The 26,268-nt window shown below is 37.0% G+C and overlaps 1 protein-coding gene across 13 annotated transcripts in view; it reads left to right on the forward strand.

Annotated features, from left to right (window-relative positions):
- The first annotated feature begins 2,025 nt into the window (after positions 1 to 2,025).
- Positions 2,026 to 26,268, forward strand: part of LOC130548928 (arf-GAP with coiled-coil, ANK repeat and PH domain-containing protein 2-like) — a 47,591-nt gene continuing 23,348 nt past the window's right edge. For 2 of the 13 annotated variants that reach the window (XR_008962104.1, XR_008962103.1), the window contains exons 1-8: positions 2,028 to 2,600; positions 16,048 to 16,105; positions 18,337 to 18,456; positions 18,880 to 18,933; positions 21,296 to 21,354; positions 21,764 to 21,947; positions 23,779 to 23,823; positions 24,386 to 24,481. Coding sequence is in view for 3 of the 13 variants with exons in the window: in XM_057326003.1 (XP_057181986.1) it covers positions 2,548 to 2,600; positions 16,048 to 16,105; positions 18,337 to 18,456; positions 18,880 to 18,933; positions 21,296 to 21,354; positions 21,764 to 21,947; positions 23,779 to 23,823; positions 24,386 to 24,481 (669 nt within the window). In the remaining 10 variants the exon portion in view is untranslated. Of the gene's footprint in view, positions 2,601 to 16,047; positions 16,106 to 18,336; positions 18,457 to 18,879; positions 18,934 to 21,295; positions 21,355 to 21,763; positions 21,948 to 23,778; positions 23,824 to 24,385; positions 24,482 to 26,268 lie in introns of all 13 variants that reach the window. The other 11 variants (XR_008962110.1, XR_008962106.1, XR_008962108.1 and 8 more) reach the window with 9 other exon arrangements.

The raw sequence follows: 26,268 nt of genomic DNA on the forward strand, positions 1-26,268 counted from the left end.
CTGGGCTTAATTTATATTGAACCTTGAATGTTCCTTTAAATTGAAATAATCTAAAAATTATGAACTACATTTAGCGTTGGGATGAAATGTCAGGTTTCTAAAACTTCCAATTCTTGTAATGCCCCATCCGTCATTGACTCATTTGACATAGCACTGGGCTTGTAAAATTAAATATGCTTTATCCTAAATTTGTAAATTAAACTAGTGCTTTAGTTTTATGATTATGCTGACCTTACTCTTGTTTTTCTTCGTGTCTTTATGGCTAATTTGGGTTCGTTTTATTCCACTCCAAGGTTCCCCCTCCCCTAAATAGATGTGCATGTTCATCGAATGGAAGTGTGCAGATTTGCCAGTCATTAAAATGTTGGTACGAACTCTTGCTCTTTGCAATTGTCTGTGGGAATGTTTAAAAGTGACGTAGACTCATCCTTCAAAACTACTTCCTTGCATAATAGTACGTTTTTGTATGTTCGTATTTTTAGTCATTATGAAAGTCTGAATGTCCGCTAAAGCATGTCTGCCACTAGATGGCAGTAAGCTACAGTTTAAACCCTCATAGTGAACTTGACTGGATGGAGGGAGAAGCTATACTTTATTGTTGTAATAATACAGTTCTAATACGCCCTTTTCACAATGACGTCACTTAACTTCCGCCTTTTTGCAAAGCAGTGTATCATAACATCCGTCTTGCAACAAACAAGAAGAACAAGAACTTCCGTTTTGCCGTCGCGCTGGAATTTAACAACAGTGAGAAAATAAACTGACAGAACACGTATTCAAGTACTTATCCTAGCACCTTCGCTAACACAAAAAGAAAACAAAACACTTACCTTCATAATCAAACAGGTACTGTTCAACGAAGAATTTGTATCCTTTCTCTAGCTTTGATCTTGTCGTTAGCGAAAATTTGTCTGCAAGACGTTGTAGATCATGCGTATTTGTGGCAGATGTGCAAGCCACTTGGTAAACTCCATTCTGAGGCGCTAGCGGAAGTAACTTCTTCTTCTTCTTGAGTTTTACTGGCGGTTGGCAAATCAGCTTATAGGTGCATTACCGCCACCTTATGAACTGGAGTGCCAGCGGAAGTAATGATACACTGCTTCGCGGCAGAACGGAAGATGCGTGACGTCATGTGAAAAGGGCGTATTGCTTACCCACAAATGACCCAAAACGTTCCCTGTAGATTTTTTCCACCTTCCACTGAATGCCCTGCAGTTTCCCAAAACCAAAGTTATAATGTAAATTGTGTGTATTTCACGGTTTAGAATGAGAGAAAATTATTAGATTTATTGGCTTAGCTGGTTGTGTCTGACTGAAATGGTACTGTTTCCGATGAGACACTATGAGGCATTGCTTTTCCTCGACGGCTCCAATCTTCCATTCATACCAGGCAGGTGTGATAATAATAACAATAATAAAGATGACCCAAAGAATACAAACATCAAACAGCGGAGTAAAGAGAGATTTTTTGTATGTTGACTTGAAATGATGAATTGTTTACCACAAAACTAGTAATGTGCGCAAGTAACGTTAAATGATTTCATGGGAACTTTCATTACCTTCACTCCTTTGCACGCCCTCTCTCAAAAACCACACCCTCCACACCCGTCGACCAACCAGACATAGGAAAAATACATATGCGTAGAATGACTGACAGGACTAGAACGTTTCTGATTGGCTTATCAGTAACACGACTCGCTCCCATTACATTTTCTGTGCTATTTACAGAGCCTATGTGGTATCGTTCCTTATCTTCAAGGATACAGGAAGATATGACATTGTTTGAGTGATTAAACAATCTCTTACAGCACTTTGCATCCTTTTTACTAATTGCAATAACCACGCCCACGTTAGGCTACGTTTCATGTCTATTACCATTCTACTCCAGTATGCCATCTCTATGCGTTTGCACGAAACCCAAGCCCCTGTAAGGGAAGTCTACGCACTCGGCAGTCATATTTGAAACGCCTCCGGGCCGCCATGGCACTCATGCAAGACGAAGCGCTATCTACTTGAATGGGGGAGTCAGATATCTGTAAAATGGCTGGTTTAAATCACACTTAATCGACATATTTCTGACCAACAATTAACATCAAATGTACGCTACATTTCGCTTCTTAAGACACGTTTTTTTAATTGCTCTAACTGCTGCACATGCGTAACCGTTCATAAAGAGCACCTCCACGAGAGAAACGTCAGTCGAGTCTTTCAGTTGCACTTTCCCTATTCATAGTTATAGCACTGTAGCGTCTTGTTCATATCTATAGTCTTTGACGAAACATGCTACGAAGATAGGCAGAGCACTAGATTTGACACACAGCCTTATTCCATTTACACTTCACAGATCAGTCTGCTCGCTTTAAAGCAACTCCATTAAATATCATTTCCACAGCTTTACACTGACAGCCGCCTTTCTTTTATCATATGTGGAGTTTATTTGAGATTCAGGAGTGATTTGAGCGGAAGTTTGAGCTGTTTGGGATCTTGCAGGAGCTAATGTTAGCCTGCTAGCTCTTAATCTGTTTATAAACCTGCGATCTCAACAACATGAAGATCACTTTGGATTTTGAGGAATGTCTTAACGATTCACCCAGATTCAGGTAAGGAAGACACCTTTACACATTTATTGTGCATATGTATGAAGGAGTTAAAAATGACTAATCGGTGAACTTTCGGATGAAGTTCAACATAAGCGCCCTCTTACATACAGTCAGTAAACATATTGAATATGACATCATTTATAGTTAGTAGGTATGAATCATTCAATACTCGTTACACATTAACGTTACTTGAACAATGTTTTAATAGGTAAATTTTGTGTTTATCCGTTATCATTATAACATTTTGACAACCTTTTCAAAATTATAATGTGCACTTGTACAGAGAATAATATAGAATAACTTCGATATCTTAATATATAACTTTTACTGTGGTCGTGAATAATGACTGTCATTATATAACTGGAGTAATATCTGGACCTGCAGGTACTGCAGATGTATTCACTAACGTTAATTCTTTAAAATTGTCTAAGGAGCTTTGTTAAAGATAATAATAAAGCAGAACATTGGACATAAGTGGTACTAATGCGTTGACGTTGTGTAAACTCTCTGGGAATTTGGATGGCTTTAGTGTAGGCGTTTTTTGGTATTTACATTTCATGTACTATGGGTTATTTAATAAGTATGCATGTGTTTGGATGTGGCTATAAGGTTGTCTTATTAATTTATTGGCAGACTTGATCACTGTTGCATCTTGTTTAGGTGGAACATCTCATGGGTCTTCATGTGTGTCTTGACTAGTTATAATATGTATCTTCTTGAATAGTTATCATACGTGTGTTTCAGTCTTAAGTAATGGGTGATTGTATTTTTAATGGTATGCTGGACTTCAGTCACACTGAGCGTTGCACTTTCTTTGTAGTAATAGCATATACTGTATATTTATAACATTTGTAGTTTTGATGAAACATATGCAAATAAATGCTAGCAAGATAGACACTGCACTAAATGTGACACAATATCCTTGGTGAAAGATGTGAGCTTGTGACCAAAGAGAACCACAAGAACCAATGGGATTCAAAGTTAACACCACATCGCCATATTTGAATTACTGCTCTGAAAGAACATGTTCCTATTTTGGGTGAACTATTTCTTCAAAGAAATACTTAAGCCAAAAGTTTGGTAAAAATGAACACTTCTCCAGAATCATGAAATTGTCTCACGGACAAGAAGTTTAGCAGTTTACTCTATACAGTGAAAGTGAATAGAAACTGAGCTAATGATCTTAAAAAGTACATAAAAGCATGATTTTATCAGTGTTTGCTGGTAATTAAATTCCATGACCTTGGTGTGTGTTTCTAGTGCCATGCTTTACCAGTACAGAAACAGTGTGTGGAACTGTGGATATTTCCTTGCGTTTTTTGTTTTACATTAAAAAGAGAGACGACAAGTGTTAAAAATATTTAAAGGATGAACTATTAAAACCTTGAGAACTCAAAGTGAGTCTGTCTTGAAATTACTTTCTACAGTATGTCTCCGTTTTCCTTTCCTTGCCGAGAACAACATCCTCTCTCAGAAATAAGGAGCAGATGTTGTCAAGTAATGAGCAGAAAAAAAAAATCTTTCTCTTTGTCAAAAAGAAGATTTGGGTTCAGCTGAGAAAACACGAAACCACAACCGGACAGCTGCTTTTAGCAACACTTTTGGACTGAAATGTTTTGATCGAGCTTACTTCATCAGAATTATAACTACGGTGCTTTGTTATTGAGATGATTGTTGGTGTTTTGGTCATAAATATATATTACATAGATGCCTTGCTATCCCTTTTCGTAAATGGCTCCCCATTTTGGAATGGTCCAAGTTTGGCTGTTAACATTCGAGAGAAAGAAAAATATGGGAAAAGTCCATTGCGCCAACAATGTTAGATGGGGTCAGGATAAACACAACGACGTTTACTACTTCATATTAGGTGTTTGATCCAATTCCTAACCTACTGCAATAGAAAAAGTAATACAAATGATAAGATTGAACACCTAAAAACACCTCAAATGAAATTTGTGAATTACGTGTTCTCAACTTAAAGGGATACTTCACCCAAAAATGAAAATTCTGTCATCATTTACTCACCTTCAAGTTGTTCCAAATCTGTATAAATGTCTTTGTTCTGATGAACACATAGAAAGATATCTGGAAGAATGCTTATAACCAGACAGATTTTGCCCCCCATTGACTACCGTAGTAGGAACAATTACAATGGTAGTCAAAAGTGCCCCAGAACTGTTTGCTGTCCTACATTCTTCAAAATGTCTTCTTTTGTGTTCAACAGAACAAAGACATTAATAATGTTTTTCCTACTATGGGGGTCAATGGGGGGGCGAGATCTGTTTGGTTATGAGCATTCTTCCAAATATCTTTCTCTGTGTTCATCAGAACAAAGACATTTATACAGATTTGGAACAACTCGAAGGTGAGTAAATGATGACAGATTTTTCATTTTTTGGGTGAAGTATCCCTTTAAGTGAACTGTTTTCTCTTGAAACGTTTTGATTGAAAAAAAAAACGTTTTAAATGTTCTTAAATACGTATACCACATACACGGTAATGCAGGTCAGTCTGTGAATGTTTTTTTTATCATTATATCACCTCTCTTAGGTAAGAATGCACTGTTTTATGTTTATATTCCAGTGGGTGTTTTCACCTAACCCTTGTCCAAAGGTTACTGTATCATAGAGTAGAGTTAATGGTCATTTCATTAGAGTTGCAATGGTTTCTTCTGCAGGCAGATTTTCCGTCCTCATTTTTCCATTCGCACTGTTTAACTTGGCATTATGTAAGTCAAAGAAAGAGCGATTAAACAGGCCTCATGGACTTGGTGTCTGTTTCTACTTATGTGCTAAGTGCTGGCTTTAATGTGCTGATGGTGAATTATATGCATTTTAAAGAGGTGTTTTTGTTAGTTTGTTGTTGCTTTGTCTTGTGAAAATGCATTTTGTGCATTTCCTCTGCTACAGGATGAGGTGGGGGTTTTGACATTGTTTGAGACCTTGTTCAACTTTTTACAAAGCAAAAAACCCCAATCATTGTTTTTTATTTTAAGCTACTGGTACCTTTAACGGCCTACAGAACATAAGTAGGCTATGTTTTGGCATTACACAAGTAAGTGTGTTGGGCAAGAATCACTGTCTGTTACTATCTCATAATTCTCATATTTAGGGTTGAAGTATTAAACTTCAGCATACAGTAACTTGCCTGAACTTGAAGGATATGAATGAAAGTTCAAATAAGGACTTAAAGTGATAGTTCGCCCAAGAATAAACATTTTGTCATCATTTACTCACCCTCTTGTCATTTCAAACCTGTATGACTTTCTTTCTTCCGCAGAACACAAAAGAAGATATTTTGAAGAATGTTGTTAACTGGCCCCCATTGACTTGCATTGGTTTTGTGTTCATACAATAGAAGTGAACGGGGGCCAGTGCTGTTCGGTTACCAACTTTCTTTAAAATATCTTCTTTTGTGTTCTGCGGAAGAAAGAAAGTCATAAAGGTTTGAAATGACAAGAGGGTGAGTAAATGATGACTGCATTTTAATTTACGGGTGAACTATCACTTTAAGTAATATCTTGACACGACAATTAATATCATAGAGATGTGTGGCTGTCAATATTTTATCATTTATCAGCCGTATCAGTATTATTATAGTTGTCTTTTAGACTTCACTATGCTCTTAGAATGATTTTATTTTTAAATATAGAAACTTTCTAATTATCATTACCGTTCTTTTTGTGAACAGGCTTTAAAGTGGAATGGAAGTTTTGATGGACCATCGTGTTTTAATGACCCACACAGATAAATAATTTATTATAAACACAAACATATTTTGTATTCCTGAAATTAACGTTAGTCACACACATCACATGAAGTTCATCGGAAGTTCAATTAATACAGGCACTGAAATAGAGAAACTGTGGTTTTATGCACTTTATCTTTCTTTCTTTGGTCTGCAACGTATTATTATCCAGACGTAGTAGACTGACAGCATGACAAGACACATAAAAATTGTGATAAAAATCAAGGTTAGCACATAAAAAATAATGTTTGAACTTTTCCTTAATACATGTAGAAATATGACTGTTGTATTGTTTAAAAGTGAATCTGAACTTGTTTTCTTGGCAGTATTTGAGGCCTGAAAAAATACAGAGCATATTTGATGTTTTTTTGACCTGTTTCTCTAGTTTTCATTTTCTGCAAATAAATGCAAATATAAACTATATTTTTATTTAAAGGAGACATCAGATGAAAACCCCACTTTTCCTGTGTTTATAATCGGGTCCCCGGTGCATCTAGCAACCCATAAAACGTGAAAAATAAGAACCCAGTAAGTTTGTTTTGGTGTCCGTTTCCCTGAAAGCATGTGAGAAATCGAGCCGTTCAGATTTTGCTCCGATAGTGACGTCCACAGCGGATTTTATTATAATTTACCGCCCCTTAATCTACACAGTTCCACCCATTGCGATCCGCCATTGTTGTTTTCACAAGCGACAGCGGTGTACTTGACTCCATGGCTAAAATTCGTGGACAACATGCAATGTAGTCGCTGCACAGAGTCCAAACCTAGGAAGAGACAGGAGTGGATTTATTTTATTTTTAGTGGAAATCCATCAGAAACCATAAGTAAAAACCTGCTTGTTTGAGCGAATCACTTCAAACTGGAGTGCTTTTTCAACCTGGGACAGTACAAGCAGGATTAGCTTCAAAGTTGTTCCTCAAGAGGGATCGAGACTGACTGAACGAGACAAAACTGCCGATGTAAGTAATATTTATCAACAGTCTGAATTGACGTAAATGTACCGTATATATAGGAGGATAACGTTAGCATATGATAGCGAAGGGAGCTAAGTCAGTCACGGGCTAAATAGAACATTCAAAGCCAGTGTTAAACTTACTGTATATAAGTGCAGATGGACACTTGGAGTTTAACTGTATGAATGTTAATACATTATGTGCGTTAATGTGTTTAGCTGCGGCAAGCTGTTTGTTTTGCTAATGAACAGGGGCGAACACTGGGGTTAGTTTCGTTTTAAACGTTTCCAATTGTGCTTAGGCTGAAAAATCTGTCACAGCAAACTAGCTCTCACATTGTGTGTGTAACATTATAACTTGTCAATGACAAGAGCTAAAATCCATGTAATTCCGCTGAGATCTGCAGTGGATTCCGTGGATTTTAGGTAAGCATACATGCACAACGTAAGCGCATTAGCTGTTTGCTGTGACTTATTTTTTTGTCTCTGGACGAATGATTTGAGACGATTAAGATGAATCTAACCGCAGAGGAATTCAGGAAATATCATTTAGCTAAACCATTGCCACTGCATGTGTGTTGTGTTGACACGCCAGACAGAAGGGGGTGGGGTTCGCTGTAACTCATTATCATTTAAAGAGACATGCACCAAAACGGGTTGCTGTGAGCATAGCTGTTTTTGACGAGACAAGAAGGGTTTTGTTTACATAGCCATTGAGTGTTTTTAAGCAAAATATGTTCCAGACATTTCACGAAGACCCTAATAAATCATATTAGGGCTGCACGATATCAAGAAAATATGCGATATGTGGTTTTGATGTTGAATATTGCGATAACGATATTTCTTGCGATATAACATTTCCTAGATAAATGCTATTTTTATTAGTTATTTTTTATTATTTATATATGTAATTATCATACTGAAATAAACAGGTAATAGATATTCTTCTGATGTAATTAAATCTAATTCAGGCTAAAAAAAACTATCGAGGAAGAGGAAAACATTTAGACTTAACACTACAGTGTGTGTTCAATTCAACAGGACTTTTATTTTGACAGGTTTTCTGGGAAGGCTATTGTTTGCCAATAGCTTCACTCAAACAGTAAAGCGCTCATAAAATAAACTCTCAGAACAACTCTGGAGATGAAGTTCATGTGTTCATATCCTCATACAGTGCAGACGCAGATAAATCCTCGACCATCACCCGTGTTGAATGTTAAACTGTGCACATAATTCACTCAGACACGCAGAACAGCCAGATGACATTGAAATAACAGGATTCCGCATTCGTATCTAGTTAACGTACGTTACATGGACTCAGTGCAGTGCACTATTGATTATTGTTACGCACAAACAAGCACAACCACGACAAACGCACTTCACACATACACTCAGCTCTGTCTAATGCACATATTCGTATTATTCTACTGTACATATATGTCGCACTGTTGTTATAAATTTTTTTTCGAGGTAATTGTCCGGTCGGGCAAGTAAAATTCTCTCTCACTTGCCAATACAAAACATTCACTTCTCCCAGACAAGCGTTAATGTCGAGCCCTGCAAAATATTGCCATATTTCAGACGTAACGTACTGTTCTCTTTAGGCACAAGTTCGTCGCTGTCATTTTCCTCGCTCGTCTCTATTCCTGCCATATTTATTCTCCGCTCTCTGCTTTGAGCCGCTAGGTTCAGCTTTGGGCCTGCGATCTAGCCAATAGTATAATAGCACCTACTTGGCGGGTATAAAGATAGTAATGCCCCTTCTGATTGGTCCAATTTGGACAATCTAAGCATGTAACACACAAATGATTGACATGAAACAAATTTAATTTATTGCAACTCTCTGCGATATGGTTATCGCATATACTATTATCGAGGTAACGATAATTTTTTGATATATCGTGCAGCCCTACCATCTTGTTGAAAGTGCTCGTCTGATTAGACCTTTAAAATTAGCAAAAAATTAGCAAACAGTGAATCAAAGTAATGCGCTCACGTTGTGCGTGTTTAAACTTGTCAATGACGACATGCGCACCCGCGATGGCAGCGGGAAACATTAGTGATGCGTGACCCGCGCAGTTGACTGATCACACAAGATCTACTCGTCTTTCCACATGAAATAACAACTGGAAGAAATTCCAAATTTGCAGGTCGTACATGAGCAAGTACTTGTAAAAATGCTCACGCTGTCTTGAAAACTGGTCGCAAAATGCGATTTGGTTGCAGTCTGGAGCCCTGATATAATTGTTTTTAATGTTTTGGCAGATGGCCATCTAGCAAACTGATATAACCCGCGCCTGGCCCCGCCCCCTGATGTCATTGTCCATCTCGATGTTTCACTGTATGCATCGTCCGATGCCAATTTGGTAGACATCACCCAACCCTAATCATCAGTGTTTCATGGAGTTCAGAACGGCCAAAGTTATTCTTTCAGTTTTCTAAATATTTACCTCACTGGGAACCCCCTCCCCTACATTTCATTCTGGATTGTTTCACAACAATTGCAGGAAGAAATCCATAACAGAGGGGCCGATCCAATCGTCCATTCCTGCTGAGCGTCACGGTGCGAGAGACGTCATGGCTCATAACCTCTCAACTCTTACTGGTCGGTCCCAGTGAGGAATCTCTACTGGTCTTACTTCACAACATACAGCAGAGATGTCCAATGGATCTCAGATGCTTAAGAGTTCTGAGATTAGTCTTTGTCTCCTTACTTTTGCTAGAAAGAGTGCCTTTGAGGAAGGTGGGCGTGACATCTCTTTTGAATCCAGCTGGATAAACAAATCTCCGTCCACTGGTTTGCTCGTGCTAGGAATAGTGCTGTTTTTATGATGTTGACACGTAGAGGTCTGATGTGGTTTCCTGCATCTTGGTTGTTTAGTCCTCCATATTGCCTTTTGTTTTTTGATGTTCACTCTTTTATTAATGATAAACATCACTGATAATGTTATCCAGATATCAGTGATTTCAAGCTGGTTCTCATGTGGATGTTGGTCTGTTGGCATGTTGACTTTGCGGCTGAATCTCATGAAACCTGATGAGCTCACATTTTCTATATAAAGTTTAATTTTTGGGGGGAGAAAAAATACTTTTAATACTATTAGCTGTGTTGTTTGGATCAGCGAGGTCCTGTTTTCAATGTTTATTCAAAAAAGACTGTATTTTTATTTATTCAAGATAAACATGTTTTTTTCAATCAGATATATTTTTGAAATGCTTTGCACCTTTTCTAAAAAATAAAAGGATTTAACAGAGGTAAATGACAAATATAACCATATGGTGTCTATGTTGATCGTAATTGGGCTAACCTGTAAAGAAATATTGCATAATTTGTATGTCTTTTTTTACATACATTTCAGAATTTTTATGTTTTAATTTTGATGTAATGAACATTAACACCATACAAGGGTTAAAGACCAAATAAAAAAATGAATAAAAAATAGTCAAAGTAAAAAAATAATGTACTGAATTTACGATTTTTTAAAATCGTGTTTAATAAACAACATAAAAACCAACATACAAGTCATAAAGTATAAATTATTTTTTTATTTTTGCAGTAATAAAAAATACAGTATTTAGAATAGTGGTGTAGGGCTGGGCGATATATATCGCGATTCACGCTAATTATACATATCTAAATCGATTCTGTGTTTTATGCACAGCTCTTCTGTGAACTATGGCTCTTTGATCAGTAGGAAGTACTGCTCGATCTAAAATCACTACGAGATTGAGTCATTTATAATGTGCATTTGAAAAAGCAACACTCATCAAACATCATCACTATAAATATACTTTATTATAATGAAAATACCTGAAAAGGTTTGAAGAACAGCGACAGAATATGACCATTGGCATTTCCTGGAACTAATCGTTCTTCTTCTGTTTCCCATATTCAGAGTTTTTGCGCAAGAGCGCCCTCTGGCTTTCGGATGTGGCAGCATTTAACCATTATTCATTGAGAAACTGAGAGCATAAGAATCGCACGATATATCGCCTAGCTGTACATGCATATTATAAACATAATTTTTAGTGCTGCAACGACGCGTCGACGTCGTCGATTATGTCGACTACTAAAATACGTGCGTGAAATGCGTCGACGCGTCGTATTATTTACGTTTATCTGCTGTAATAGCAGTTTCTGTTCCCGGGCGTGTGTAAGTTAATCAGCAGAAGTATAATACACCCGACAAACAGCGATCGAGAGCCTCGGACGCAGTAAGTTAGTGAATGGACGGAGGAATTCCCCCTAACGTTAAACTACCCCCGAAATGCGATCATCACAGTATGGACACGCAATCACAAACGGATGGAGAGGGGCACGTAGATGTATACTTTCATAATAAATTACTTTATTTTAACACTACACTTTACATTAATGATTTACATTAACGCTATTGTACTAGTGTAAGTTAGTGTATGTGAACCTTTGCAGATTGTGACCCTGCTTAAATTACTCTTAAGCTTCAAAAAGGACTAACTATCATGAAACCACCAATGCACTTTTTATGTCATTCGATAGCTTTATGCCAGGAATAAACCAATATAGCATAATTAAGAAACTCTGACCGCCGCTGGTGCTGTCTGTCAATCTCCAGTCAGCATGCGAGTGTACGGTGACGGTCAGGATGCTACTCTTTCCAAGATGTTCCAATATTTTCATTATTCTTCATAATGACAAGATGATAGTCTATGGTTTTGTTTAAAATGTATTTTGCTAGAGACTGTGAGTTAACGTTACTCGTTGAGTGTAGCTTAGCTTATTAGAAGCACTGGAAGCGGTCTGAATATTTTGCGTCTTCATACGAAATAACTCTTTTTAAACCTCTGATTTAACTGTAAACTGTTGGATTGATGCAACGCACTGTGTTAAACATGTAACACATCATCTCTTCTTGTTGTGTTATAACTATTATTTACTTTGGGGAGCAAAATTATCCCCGGGACTTCAGAAGGATTAGGTGCTTTAAGCGCATCATTGTGCGTCCGGGATGCGCATAACTGTAAATAACGAAGCGAATGCATTAAGCGCATCATTCTGAGTTCAAGGTGCGCGGGCTCGCTTTAACGACACTCAATTACATTATGAGACTGAAAATAGAGTCGTATATTACTTGGAGGAAAAAAATACATTACTTGGAGGAAAAAAATACAGAGCATACAGGTGCTGGTCATATAATTAGAATATCATCAAAAAGTTGATTTATTTCACTAATTCCATTCAAAAAGTGACACTTGTATATTATATTCATTCATTACACACAGACTGATATATTTCAAATGTTTATTTCATGTAATTTGATGATTATAACTGACAACTAATGAAAATCCCAAATTCAGTATCTCAGAAAATTAGAATATTACTTAAGACCAATACAAACGGATTTTTAGAAATCTTGGCCAACTGAAAAGTATGAACATGAAAAGTATGAGCATGTACAGCACTCAATACTTAGTTGGGGCTCCTTTTGCCTGAATTACTGCAGCAATGCGGCGTGGCATGGAGTCGATCAGTCTGTGGCTCTGCTCAGGTGTTATGAGAGTCCAGGTTGCTCTGATAGTGGCCTTCAGCTCTTCTGCATTGTTGGGTCTGGCATATCGCATCTTCCTCTTCACATAGATTTTCTATGGGGTTAAGGTCAGGCGAGTTTGCTGGCCAATTAAGAACAGGGATACCATGGTCCTTAAACCAGGTACTGGTAGCTTTGGCACTGTGTGCAGGTGCCAAGTCCTGTTGGAAAATGAAATCTGCATCTCCATAAAGTTGGTCAAAATTAGACCAGCACCTGTATATCATGCTCTAGTATTTCATAAACATTTTTTAATGTTTTTACATTTACATTTAGTCATTTAGCAGACGCTTTTATCCAAAGCGACCTACAGATGAGGGAAACAATGGAAGCAATTGGAACAACATAAGGACAACAAAAATAAAAATAAAAAATTATTAAAAAAACTGGTCTCATATAGCCTACCACAGTATACAGAGCTAATTTTATTTCATTTTTTTACCTTTAATACAGTAAGTACATAAAATTAAAACTACTTAATTAAAAGAAGATAGTGATTTTAATGTAAACACGGATTAAAATGTTAAAACAACAATATTTATTTATAAGATGTAGTGGAGTAAAAAGTATGATTTGCTTTATAATGTAAGAAAATAGTAGAATTTATTGCTTATTTGCAAAGTTTGCCATAGGATTAATAAAGTAATCCAAAAAATCTTTATTAGATTAATAAAAAAATAATAATCTGTAGATTAGTCGACAATTAAAATAATCGTTAGTTGCAGCCCTAATAATTTTACAATAGAACATTTTGTTTCTAACTTATTTCAATACACATAAATGATCAGATAACTAACTGTGAAACGCTTTTGTGTAAGGTTTAGAAAGGGAACTATTTAGGAACAAACCACTGCAAAGTTTATGAAAAGCCGCCCAGAAACAAACCTTGTGGATGTTTTAAACAAAGTTAAACCTTAATTCTCTTTTAATTTTCTTTCATATTTATTCTTATCATACGCTGCAAAATGATACCAAACATGACATTCAACCAAACGTGTTTAAATATGAAAGTTAAGTTCTGTGAGAAAGTGTGAGCAGCAGATGGTGATGGTTTTGGCACAAATACTTTACCAGGCTGTCTCAATCTTATGTTCGCGTGGGAAGATAAGCGATTTTGTTTCTACAGTCCTTAATATGCATATTAATATGGATACCTGTTTAGTTACCTTGACTGTTTGACTATTGACTGTTTATTTGTGCTTTCATAATGTAATGTATTTCTGATTGAAAAAGAATATTGAATACAAAAATGTAGAATAGTACTTGACTTTATTCATAATATTGGTTGGATGGTGAAAGAATTGAAGGGTAAGAAAGCCGGCTGTTTTTGAATGTGAAGTTGTTTCATTAGAGCAGCCCCCCCATAACTCACAGATCTCTGGAGCTTTGAGTCTGTGAGGCAATGGCCTAGATTTCATTAACAGCAGCTTACTTTCCTCATGTCAGCACTTTCCCAACAGTCTGCTCCAGCCTGAGTTGTTTGGTGAGAATCTTCGGGACGAAAATAAGAGACAGAACCATTTGCGTGCTTCACTCTTATCATAACACAGAGAGAGCCAACAGTTGCAGGAAAGGAACTGTTTTAAATAGACTGTGGTAAACTAAAGTTATGGGTTCATGATGCTTCGAGCATACGCACAAGCTTTATTCTCTAAAATGTTCCAAAATAATTATTTTAACTATACTTTTTGCGTTTTTTGGTGCCACATGGAGGTCAGATGTGCCATAATTGTTATAGTTGTGGATGCCGATATTCTCTTATTTTCTTAATCCGTGGTCACACTTGACTTTTCGCTCCATTGACTTCCATTCATATGCATGCAAATGCATCAGACCTGAAACGCAAGCCCGTCCGAAGATATTTCGCAGCGTAGCAACTAGCAAAGTTCAAGTTTGTTGAACTCTGACCTTCGAATTCACGTCATGTGAGTGCATGAGACCAATAGAAGATCAAAACGTCACATCGTGACCTCTCAGTACAGAAATGTAAAAGATGGAGGAATCGCTCCCACCCATTTTTGCAGCACTGTCCGCAACCTCAGACGTCATGCTGACAGACCGTTGGTTGAACGTCTGATGCATAAGACACACTTTTCTGGAAACATTTCAGTACGTTCAGAGTCGTCATCTTATTGGTTGAATTTCACAGGATTTACGGCATATGTATCGCGTTCTTTAACGGTCCGCCTGGAAACAACACCAAGCCGTCTGATCGAAGAAGTAAGCTGTTAGTGTTTACATTGGTGGCAATAAGAATACTTCACGAACGACGAAACTCTTAACTGTGCGCTCACACCGCTGCCTTCGAGAGCATCAAAAATCGCTCAGGCCGCCCTGCCAACAACGCTGTAGAAAGATTCGTGGACAGAGCTGCGTTCTCTGGAATCCTCTCAAGCGGATTTCTACGTTCCGTTTGGTTGCCGCCGTACCATGTCATAGCTCATTACCATAAAGTTGACCTGATTTCAACTCTCCTCAACTGCCAAGACGCGCTGCGCCGAGCCACTGCTCGCCGCTACTCGCTGCTGGCTCGTTGCCTATTCGGGAGTTTAGATTAACTAAACATCTCAGCAATGTCACGAGAAATGTAGAGAGCAAAGCAGCTTGTAAGGGAAGTTAAACTGCACACAGATTGTGTTTTCTCACAGTTCTCACAGTTTCACTGTGCTCATGACAAATTGATGTGTGATGAAATTGAAATTGTTGCATTAAGCCATTATTGGCAAATCAATTGAACCTTTTCTTTTGGTGTACATGTATAATATTACTTTTAAGCATGTCTTTAAGCACCATATCTTGGGGCTTCAGTGGTTCTTCAGAGGTTCTTTGGGGTGACCGAGGTGCTATATAGTACCGTTTCCGTATAAAGAACCTGTTAAGCCCCTGTATGGTTCTTCAGTGGTTCTATATAGCACCTCAGTCATCCCAAAGGACCACTAAAGGCACTAAAAGTGGTTCCCCTATGATTACGATCCAAGAACCACTTTTAGCATTTTTCTCCGCTTTCATTTGTAGTCAATTTTAATAGTTTTTATTTGATAATGGGAAGAAACTTTGTGTTTGTCAACATTTTGAAAATTTAGGAGCGAGAAAATATATATAATAGTGTCTGAGAGAGAATAAATCCGTATTATCTTATTCAGTAGTTAAAATACAAAAAAAATGTTTGTGTCCACTACAGGGCGACGATCGAGGAGGTGGAGGGGGACGTCTGTGAGCTGGAGTCCAGACTTGATAAGGTATAGTACATTTTGACTAGTGGTCGACTGATATGGATTTATGTGCCAATACAGATATGGGCAAGTCCATACAAATGTCAACCTTAAGATGAAACGTTTTTTTTCACCATATTGAATTGATCACATTTGAGATGTCAATTGATGGTTTAAATACACAATTCTCGCTTAAAGTTTTCAAAAGATATGATTATTATGTGCATGCTTCATCAGCACTGATCTGCTATGAAAACAGAAGTGATTGAAGGGGCGAGCGGCTCATTGTTGGGTTCGATTGCAGACCCGCCCAGCGTCATTTGGCAGAGTGACTCACCCTTCTCACTTCCTTCTCTCTTTGAGGAAGGATATGGAGTTTATTGTTTTATACTGTTGTACGAGGTCTACTTATGACGTTCACGTGTTTTTTACATTCAAAATCATCAAAATCAATAAGTAATAGGCTATTTTCTACCCAGGTTTTGAGGCAAACGCTCGGTATTAATGGGCGTGCCGCATTGAAGACACTTGGAAGTAAACGCCCACCGCTTTGATTGGATAGCAGTTTGCGTAGTTGGAGCCTTCTGTGAATTTGGTTCGAGACGTAACGTTAGGTTACACATTAGCACCATTCACAGTTTTCGCAGGGCATTAGTATTATCTGGAGACCTCCTGTGATTTATAAATTACCTCCCCAGATCAGTATTTCATGTGATGCATTCGCGGATGTGATGGCAAGGCTTTGCGTATAGTTTGTATAGCCTATACTTGTATTACGTTTAATGATATATGACTGTACCTGTCAGCATTTGAGACCCGTGATCGCGAACCCGACAAAAGATCACTGCGATCACTGGTCTCAAATGTTACGAGAGTTTCCATGATAAATAAACAAACAGGAGACTCCCGGTAACTTATGGATATCACCCAGCACCCGAAATAATACCAAAACACTTCAAACAGCCTCCATTATTCGCAAACGGTGGATAAAACCTTGAAAAATGATATATGAGCCTGCCGAATCACAGAGATCCCGATTCGCACAGGCTTAAGATCACAGACAACCTCTGCATAGATCAAGCGATCAATAACAAAGCAATAGTGACGCATAGGTCAAAAATGTTTTACTCACATAAGATTGCTGCGCCATTCCTATCGGATCCATTATTGTCGGCACAGCATTGCTTTTTAATTTTAGTCTCTCTACAAATCCAGTGCCTTGTTCACGAAGGAATCCTCTGAGAAATGAAACGAACAAACGCTCCATGTTTTTCCCACATGAGCTGGAACGTCTTTAAAAATAAACTTTAACCCCGCATTCCTAATATTAGAATCCGAAGGAAGGTTATGCAGCGACTGTATTCTTCCACAACCAGGGATGGCACAATATTTAGCTATCTTTAACGGCATGTTTGTTTATTGCTTGCTCGCTCTACCTGGTTCCGCGCCACTGGTTCTGTCATGCGCGAACCAGTGGGCGGGGCTGGAGAAGTAGTCGTTGATATTCTTTCTGTGGAGGCGGTGTTCAACCTATCAATGTCGTCATAGATAGGTGCATTCCAGAACCTGCCGTTCGCTGGGCCTGGTGTCAATAACAGATGTAATCTCAGTAACAAGGGCGTTTTCAGTTCTGACACTTACATGATGTTCGCGTGAATACGATTCCCTCTTATATAACAAAAGCTTGGGTTAAAATTGTGATTTTAACGTATGTTTGACGGCTTGGGCGGGGCATCCGTTAACTCCTCCCCTTCAACTGTCAGTCTGCTGCCAGTTCCATTTCAAAATGCAACGACTGTTTTTATACATCCAATCAAATCGCAGAGAAAGACGAAAGCCACAGCCACTGTTTTTCTCATTCAAAATTCCATTTCACTCGGAAATGCGTCAAAATACGGAAGTAAAAACGATCGCAACTTCCAGTTTACGGGGACTTTAAAGGACCCTGGATCGTTATACCGTATTATATGAATGTGGAAACCATTCAGCACTATGGTAGCCTATATATCAATGCACAGTGTTTTTTTTATCTGTCATCATTTATTCACCTCCATGTCTTTCAAAACCCGTATATGAAATGTCTCAAAAGGGGTTTGTGTTCATACAATGGAAGTCAATAGGGTCCAGTGTTGTGTGGTTACCAACATTCTTCTGAATATTTTCTTGGCAATTACTCTCAACACCCTAAGATTTCACCTTCAAGCCTCCATCGTTCATGCATTTTTGCTTATATCTTTGTCGTTCTTTTCCGTGTTTAGCTGGTGAAACTGTGCATTGGAATGATAGATGCTGGAAGGGCGTACAACACGGCCAACAAACAGTTTGTGAATGGCATTCGTGAGCTGGCGCAGCAATCTGCCAAAGATGATGTCATAGAGGTAAGTCTAAATGATTACACGTAATACGTTTGTTAGTCATTTGGGTAACACTTTATTTTAAAGTGCCCTTGTTACACATGTTACATGTACAGTATGTTGAATGTTTTTTGAAAGCTTTAGAGGTTTTAAGAGTCTAAGTCATTCATATAAGTGTCCCTTGAAGCAAAGACCTTGATGTTTATTTACTCCCGTTGTAGTATGTCCAGTAAAAGGCTGCCAAGTTACAGACTGCTGTTTATTTAGTGATCTTTTGAAAGCATGCTTGCTTTATGTTCACACAAAAATACTGGCCATAAACCAACATTCCTTCTCTTTCCATTATTTCCAAAAGGTTTAGTGTACTGTAGTGTACAGCACTTTGTTTTTCTCGTCTTGTATCTTTCTTGACCTTATAGACTGTAAGGTTCTCTCATTTCTTCACAGTCGAGTCTTACGAAGTTTGCTGAGAGTCTTCAAGAGATGATCAACTATCACACAGTAAGAACATCTTTTGCTGTATTGGCTTATTGTGTGTAACTTCTTCTTTTCTTGTTCCTCTGTCTTTTTTGCACGCGTTCTTTTAAAGGGGTTTGATTCAAATGTGCTGATGAAAGCGATGACTTCAGCACAAATGACCAAGATTACACATTTGAATTTGAAGTTGTTTAAAAAAATAGGAGCTGTCAGACCATCTGGACTGCTTTGGCATACTCTTTAGAGCAACAAGTTCCATTTGTTAACAGTATTTAACTACATTAGTTAACATGAGATAACATTGAACAATATTTCTACAGCATTTTGTAATTAAAGACTTCAATCCATGGTTTTTAGGGCATACAAAATAAACATCTGGAAGACATCTATTTAAGGTCTTTTTTATTGTTTGCTCATCTCCAATACGTCTCTGTGACATCTGACAGATGTTATATAGAAGATGTCTGTAAGATGTTTAGGATTTAAAATGTAAGTAAAACTATTTAATGTCTGCGTTTACATCTGCAAGACGCTTTTTTATTGTTTGCTTTTCTCCAATACGTCGAATGTCAAATGTCATATTGACATTTAGAAGATGTCTGTAAGATGTTTATGATTAAGAATGGATGTAAAAAAGGCATTTAAAGACATTTATCCAGATGTTTTTACATAGCAGAGGTTTTCCAGATCTCCAGATCTGTAGTAGACATCTTACAGACATACTTGTGCTATTAGACAGCAGACATGCATACTGTAATTCTAAATGAATCCTATAGAAATAAGGCCCAAAACACACAAAGGGAATTTTGTAATGGTTTTAATGGAAAAAGCGTATGGTTCATAATGGTATTTTAATGAAAACCAGTAGAATGTGATGGTTTCTTTTGGGTTCCTATTGTTTTTTTTTCAGCTGGGTAATAGTCACATACTGTACTCTTAGCATCACTTCGTTTCCTTGTATAAACACAGCAGCTGGTCATTTACCACATGATAAGTGTGAAGGCATTTGAAGTTGTTTAAAAAAACAGGAGCTGCCAGACCATCTGGACTGCTTTGGCATACTCTGAGTCTGAGCATACTAATTATGTGACCCTGGACGACAAAACCAGTCTTAAGGGTCAATTTTTCGAAATTGAGATTTTTACATCATCTGAAAGCTGAAGAAGTAAGCTTTCTATTGATATATGGTTTGTTAGGATAGGACACTATCTGGCGGAACAACAACTATTTACAAAGCTGGAATCTGAGGGTGCAAAAAATCAAAATATTGAGAAAATCGCCTTTGAAGTTATTAATCTGAGGCACTGTAGCAGGCCATCCACTCACAAAAATAAAGTTTTTATACATATACAATAGGAAATTTATAAAATATCTTCATGGAACATGATCTTTACTTAATATCCTAATGATTTTTGGCAAAAAGAAAAATTGTTAATTTTTACCCATACCATGTATTTTTGCCGATTACTAAAAATGTTCCCGTGCTACTTAAAACTGGTTTTGTTGTCCAGGGTTACATATTTGAGACCATCCGTACTTTGATATTCCAATTTGTTCTGTGTAGTGCTTGGCCGAAATGTTTTTTTTTTTTATTTGACTGAAATATCACAAATGTCTTTACAGTAAATAAGAAACAGAGAAAATGGCTTTATTTATGAGCATTACGTGCTAAGTTAGCGCCATTTAGCTTAGAATCAAAACAGACATGAACATATAAAAGGTTCACTCCACACATGATGTTACATTAATCGTGGACATATGACGGAAATTGCATGAAAACATAGAGAAATTAGTTGAAAATTTGACCGATTCATACAATGTTTCTCATCTACCTCACATGACCCACCTCTTTTTTCACTGACCATAGAGGAAACGAGTCACACTGTAGCGTGCTTATGTAATGGGCTGTGGTACGAATAGCATTTGGACACATTTCAATAAACAATGCATGGCATCACGCTCGCATAGCTGAAAATGTTTGCGTTCCCTACTCAACGGCACGGCTGTGTCCCTGGTGTTGCCTGCAGCACTTTAGTGGAAATCTTTGAGTCACTGTTTATGTGATAAGATCAGCTGACTTGTGGTTAAAGTCCTCACAAACTTGAACTAAGTGCGTGATCTTTAGCGCTGATGCGTGGCACATCCAACACAGTTTATCTGACTTGGTTTATCTGGCCTGGAACACTTCTGTTTAAATCCCAGTAAGAGTTCACCCAAAAATAACAATTCACATTGGATGCCATTGCCATTTCGCGCCGCACCGGTCACGTCTGGTGTAGACACAGTGTCAGTGTGAAAAGTGTACAAATGGCTACAACAAATGTGATTAAAATCTATGAATTGTTTTGGTTTCACAACAGTTGTCACTTTTGTTTTGTTTTTACAGATTCTGTTCGAACAAGCACAACGATCAATTAAATCACAACTTCAGACATTTGTGCGAGAGTGAGTACGCTAACAATTTTAACAATATTTATTATAGACATGTTGTATTTTAGTCTGATCGGATGATAGCATTTTTCAATATTACAGAACTTTTTTCTTTGGCAGTTTAATGTGCAGTCAAATTAAGTAAACCACTTGAGGGCCCATAAATGGCGTATAAATGTAAATGATATATAATTCCATTTATTAATATTTTTTATTAAATCTTATTTTGTTGTCTGTAACTACACATCAACTTTTAAAACTACTTCTATAACTAAACCACATTTATTAGATTTTTTGCACTACAGTCTATGAAGAAAACTTATTTGTCCACTACGCCAAGGCTTGAAAATGTTATAATAGTTTAAAATGGCACTGTAGCAGTTAGGGAATGTACGTTTAAGGGATGACATTGCTCTCTGTGCAGGGACCTCCGGAGGTTTAAAGAAGCGAAGAAACAGTTCGACAAAGTGAGCGAGGAGAAAGAGGCGGCTCTGGCCAAAAATGCTCAGGCACCTCGCAACAAACAGCACGAGGTGGAAGAGGCCACCAACATTCTCAACGCCACACGCAAGTGTTTCCGTCACATCGTCCTGGACTACGTGATGCAGGTGAGACTTCTTTAAAATGCACTCATGTTTAAGGGATAGTTGTTTTCCAGTAATAGGCACGGGAGTAAAGGTTTGAACTACATTGTTTGCGCACACTGTCACGTGAAGAGAAGCGGAACAGGTTCAGACTTTCATGACATAAAATAGTTTTTTCTAAATTTTAGGTTGTTTTATTTCTTTTTATTTCTTGTTTTATTTCGTAACCTCTTCAGGATGTACGGCACAGGTCACGTGGAGTTATTTAATGATGCTTTTGCATCTTTTTGAAACTTAAAAAGAGGCAATCACAAGCAAATTCCTTTAGTTACCAGATTAGCCGAAACAACACTCTAAGGCCGTGTTCACATTTGACTTCTTTTTTGACAAGAAAAAGTTGACAATGGTGCTTTTTTAGTTAAAAAAAAATGTCGCAGCATTGTGGTTGCAAATAACAGCCAGCAATGTTCAAAGATGGCATTTGTGCACGAAGGCAGCTTAGAGAGAAAGGCTTCATAGGCAGCGTAACGTTCTTTGCAATAACCAATCACATATTTAAAAACTACAATACTAATTTCTCGCTAGAAATGCAATCAGAAGTTATTGAAAGTGAAAATTAAATTTACATTTATACAAAACTGTTCTCCAACGGGCGTTTCGGCTGCCTTTTTTTTTTAGCTTGTGCCTTCTCGACCAACCACGTTCCTCTCATGTTGTTACGGAAGTGACAGGTCTCTTTCATTGGTTAGCTGCAAAAATAGGTGCTTGACGTAGGGCGTTAAGGCGCTAGCGCTTATGACTTTTTTTTGAAAACACGGTTTACTACATAGGATTATAATGTAAAACAGACACTAGCAGCTTCAAAAAAGAAGTCAAGTGTGAACATGGCCTAAAAATCCACACCTTGGTTCTGAACATTAAAGAAAGCTATTGAGTGTTTGAATGAGACAAATAATGACAGAATATTCATTTTTGGGTAAACTATTTCTTTAACTAGCATAGTGAAATCCTGATAGAGATGGTTAACATTTGTTCTCGCACAATCTTTGCACAAATTCTTGTGTCATTACATTGGAGTCGCAAAAAACGTGCAAGTTTGTAAATATTGCATAAGTAATCTATATTTATATTTGTTTTCATTGCTGTTTCAAGCGATGCATAGTATTATAAAGAATTATTAATATTCTATGTAAGGATTTCTATATAACAGTTTAGCAATATCCGTCATATCCTTGAGTACATTTAAAATTTGATTGTAGTGTGTAGTTATGCATTGTACATTATGAAAGGAAATGTGATCCATTCATATAACACAATAAAAGTGTCCACCACACTTCCTGTGCTCTGTTGTAATGACCCCACAAGATCAGGTTCAGTTACTTCCGTTCACAAGTGTAAAATCAGTCTGCCAGCTATAATGTATAGATCTCCAACGTAATTACTCTAATTTGACCTTTCTCTCTAGCCGCCCTTTAATCTCACAGGCTCCAATGAGTCATTTTATAATCTCACAGGAGCTCTGCATGCGGTAAACTACACCCCCTGGTGGCCAACAGTGAGATCAGCGTTTCCAATTGGTTTTGGAGACATAACATGATTTCTAGTTCAAAAGTTCAGGAAGCAGATGTGTTGCGTTTGATAGTAGCAGAACGAACGATCATTATTTGAGCATTAGTGATGCTTCAAACGTTTTAATGACGTGTCCTTACTGTATCTGGAAAATCCAGATATTCATTTTGATGTTCAACATGATGGCTTTGTGTGTGTTTTGTTAACAAAAGCAATGATGTATATAAAAACTACCTGTTACCTTTGAATAAGGATTTAGTTATCAGTTTTGTTTCTGTGTTTTCAGATTAATGTGCTCCAGTCCAAAAGGCGCTCAGAAATCCTCAAATCGGTAAATTATGGCTATGTTATTGAGAGTTTTACTAATAATAATGTTATTGTGTATGAGCAGTCCAACATGTAACCTGCGACCACATACACTTCCATTTAAACCATGCTTAGCGTCACTTAATCATTCTTTATTCATAATTTTCCACTTTTCAGGCTCATTTAGTGTAGTAGTATAATAGTTTTATTGTAGTTTAATTAACATTTTAAATTACCTTTTTATTTTTAATATATTTTTTATATTTTCGTAATAGTTTTAGTTTTTAGAAATTTGCTACTGTATATACGTTTAATTTATTTTTATTTCAGTTTTAGTTTTAGTTTATGTTTTAATTGTTTTAGTTTCAGTAAACTATTATAACCTTTCTGAGCTCTTATTGGTTATTTTTTCATCATTCTTCATCAAATGAATATGTCAGCACAATTATATTTTTGTCTACACAATTAATTTCATACAATTTACCATGTGTACATTGATTCATCAGAAATCCACAGATTTTCAGAAAATTGCAGAAAATACCTTCTGATTCTGAGTTATATTGTTAAAATGTTTGTCTGCTTTCTAGATGCTGTCCTTCATGTACGCCCACCTGACCTTTTTCCATCAAGGTTATGATCTGTTCAGTGAACTACAACCCCTCATGAAACACCTGACAGGACAGGTACATCATATTTTTCTTTCTGATGATAAGCCCTAAACCAGGGGTCTTCAACTACTTTTCTTTGCGGGCCAGATTCCAAAAGTATAAATAGGATACGGGCCAGTTTTTTACCCTATTACCATTTCTTCTGTTATTTTGTATTTCTGTTATTTATTGCATCTTGTTCCGTTTATACTGTTTTTGTTGCTGTTACTTCTAGGTCATGCATACATAGGTCAACATGCACACAAATATTGCATCCAGTATTTGTGCCTTTTCATTATATTTAATTAAAAGTGATATTGTCTTTTTAATTGTATTTTATATTCCTTAATGCGTTAGTTTACCCAAAAATTAAGTTACTGTTAATTTACTAACCCCCAGTCCCCCAGTAGCCTACTTCCAAGATGTGGGCGGCATTGTTTTTTCAAGAAGATATTTATGAAGATGGTTGAATTAATGAAAGTCAAAAATGCTAATACATGATGCAGCACAAAAGTAATCCCTGCCCCTTGACGTTAATCTGGCATTTTATAAAGGGAATCAATTGGTCTGTGCAAGAAACTGAAAGCTATTATCATAGCATAGCATTATCGCATCTTCGGGTGAATTACGATCTCATTCATGTGCCTGCCCCACGCACTTGGGCAGATCCTTTGAAGTGCAAGTTTTGGAGGGAGATGAACAGCTGTTTTTGTAAATTTAGCTTTTTAAATCATACATAATGAATGCAGTAATAAAAACAACATAGTTTTTCCCTTATCTGAGACAAAAGTTCACGTGGTGTAGTACTCTTCCTGCAGTTACTTTCAAGGGCAGAAGACGCGTTTTGGAACGCGGCCTATCGCGTGCGCAAACCGACTGCCTGTGGCTGTAGATTGACAATTATAATGTTGTAAATAACATTACATTTCTTGGACAGACCGATCAGATCGCTTTATAAGACGCCAATCGTTATGCATTATCTGTCACTTCAATTGTCTAATTTTCATCATGTTGTGTGATTATTATTTTATTTGACAAAAAAAATTATGGATGTGGGCTTTTTACATATTTTTATGTACATAATATTAATGTATTTAGTTCAATTCTATTTCTATAGCAGTTTTCATTATATACTGTATAACAATTTTGTATTGTTGCAAAGCAGCTTTATAGAAAATATGTTTTACTGTTGGAGGCAACACGATCTTGTGGCAATTTGGAAGTATTTTACTATTTTATTTATTTTATTTGTTTACTAATTCATGTTTCAATTGTTTTGGTACAATTTGCTTCTGCGCCAGTGACATTAGGTTTAGGAGCTAGACTTCGTTATTGCTTTTTTCTGTTATAATTAAATTATTCAATTTCACATGAAATTGCCACCTCATCAAAAAAGAAATTATATATTATTGCAAATTTTTGTAAATGTTTCATGATGTACATTAGCATTACTAGAGAAACTTGTCAATGTCAAACTATTAAAAAAGAGAAAAGGCTAAAAAGACAACTAAACTAAACTGTTTCACTTTAAATATTGCTTGATATTTCCAATGTGACATCACAGAAACGTTTGTGAAAAAACTCTGCTAATCATACCAAGTTTATAATGTAGTAAGGTAGTGTAGTAGGATAGATACAGTAGCAGATAGTGTAGTAGTGGTTTTGCCACTCCCCCTTTCAACGTCAAAGCAGAATCTTTATATCTATACCAAATAGCCCAGCGTTGTTGTTTTCACCCTCGGCACGTGAATCTTTGTTTCCTGTGGGCAGGAATGTGAAGAGGATTCTTAAGATGTGTGATAGGCCGATGCAAGCTCCATTGG

Source organism: Triplophysa rosa, linkage group LG25 (genome assembly GCF_024868665.1).
Source record: "Triplophysa rosa linkage group LG25, Trosa_1v2, whole genome shotgun sequence".
NCBI lineage: Eukaryota > Metazoa > Chordata > Actinopteri > Cypriniformes > Nemacheilidae > Triplophysa > Triplophysa rosa.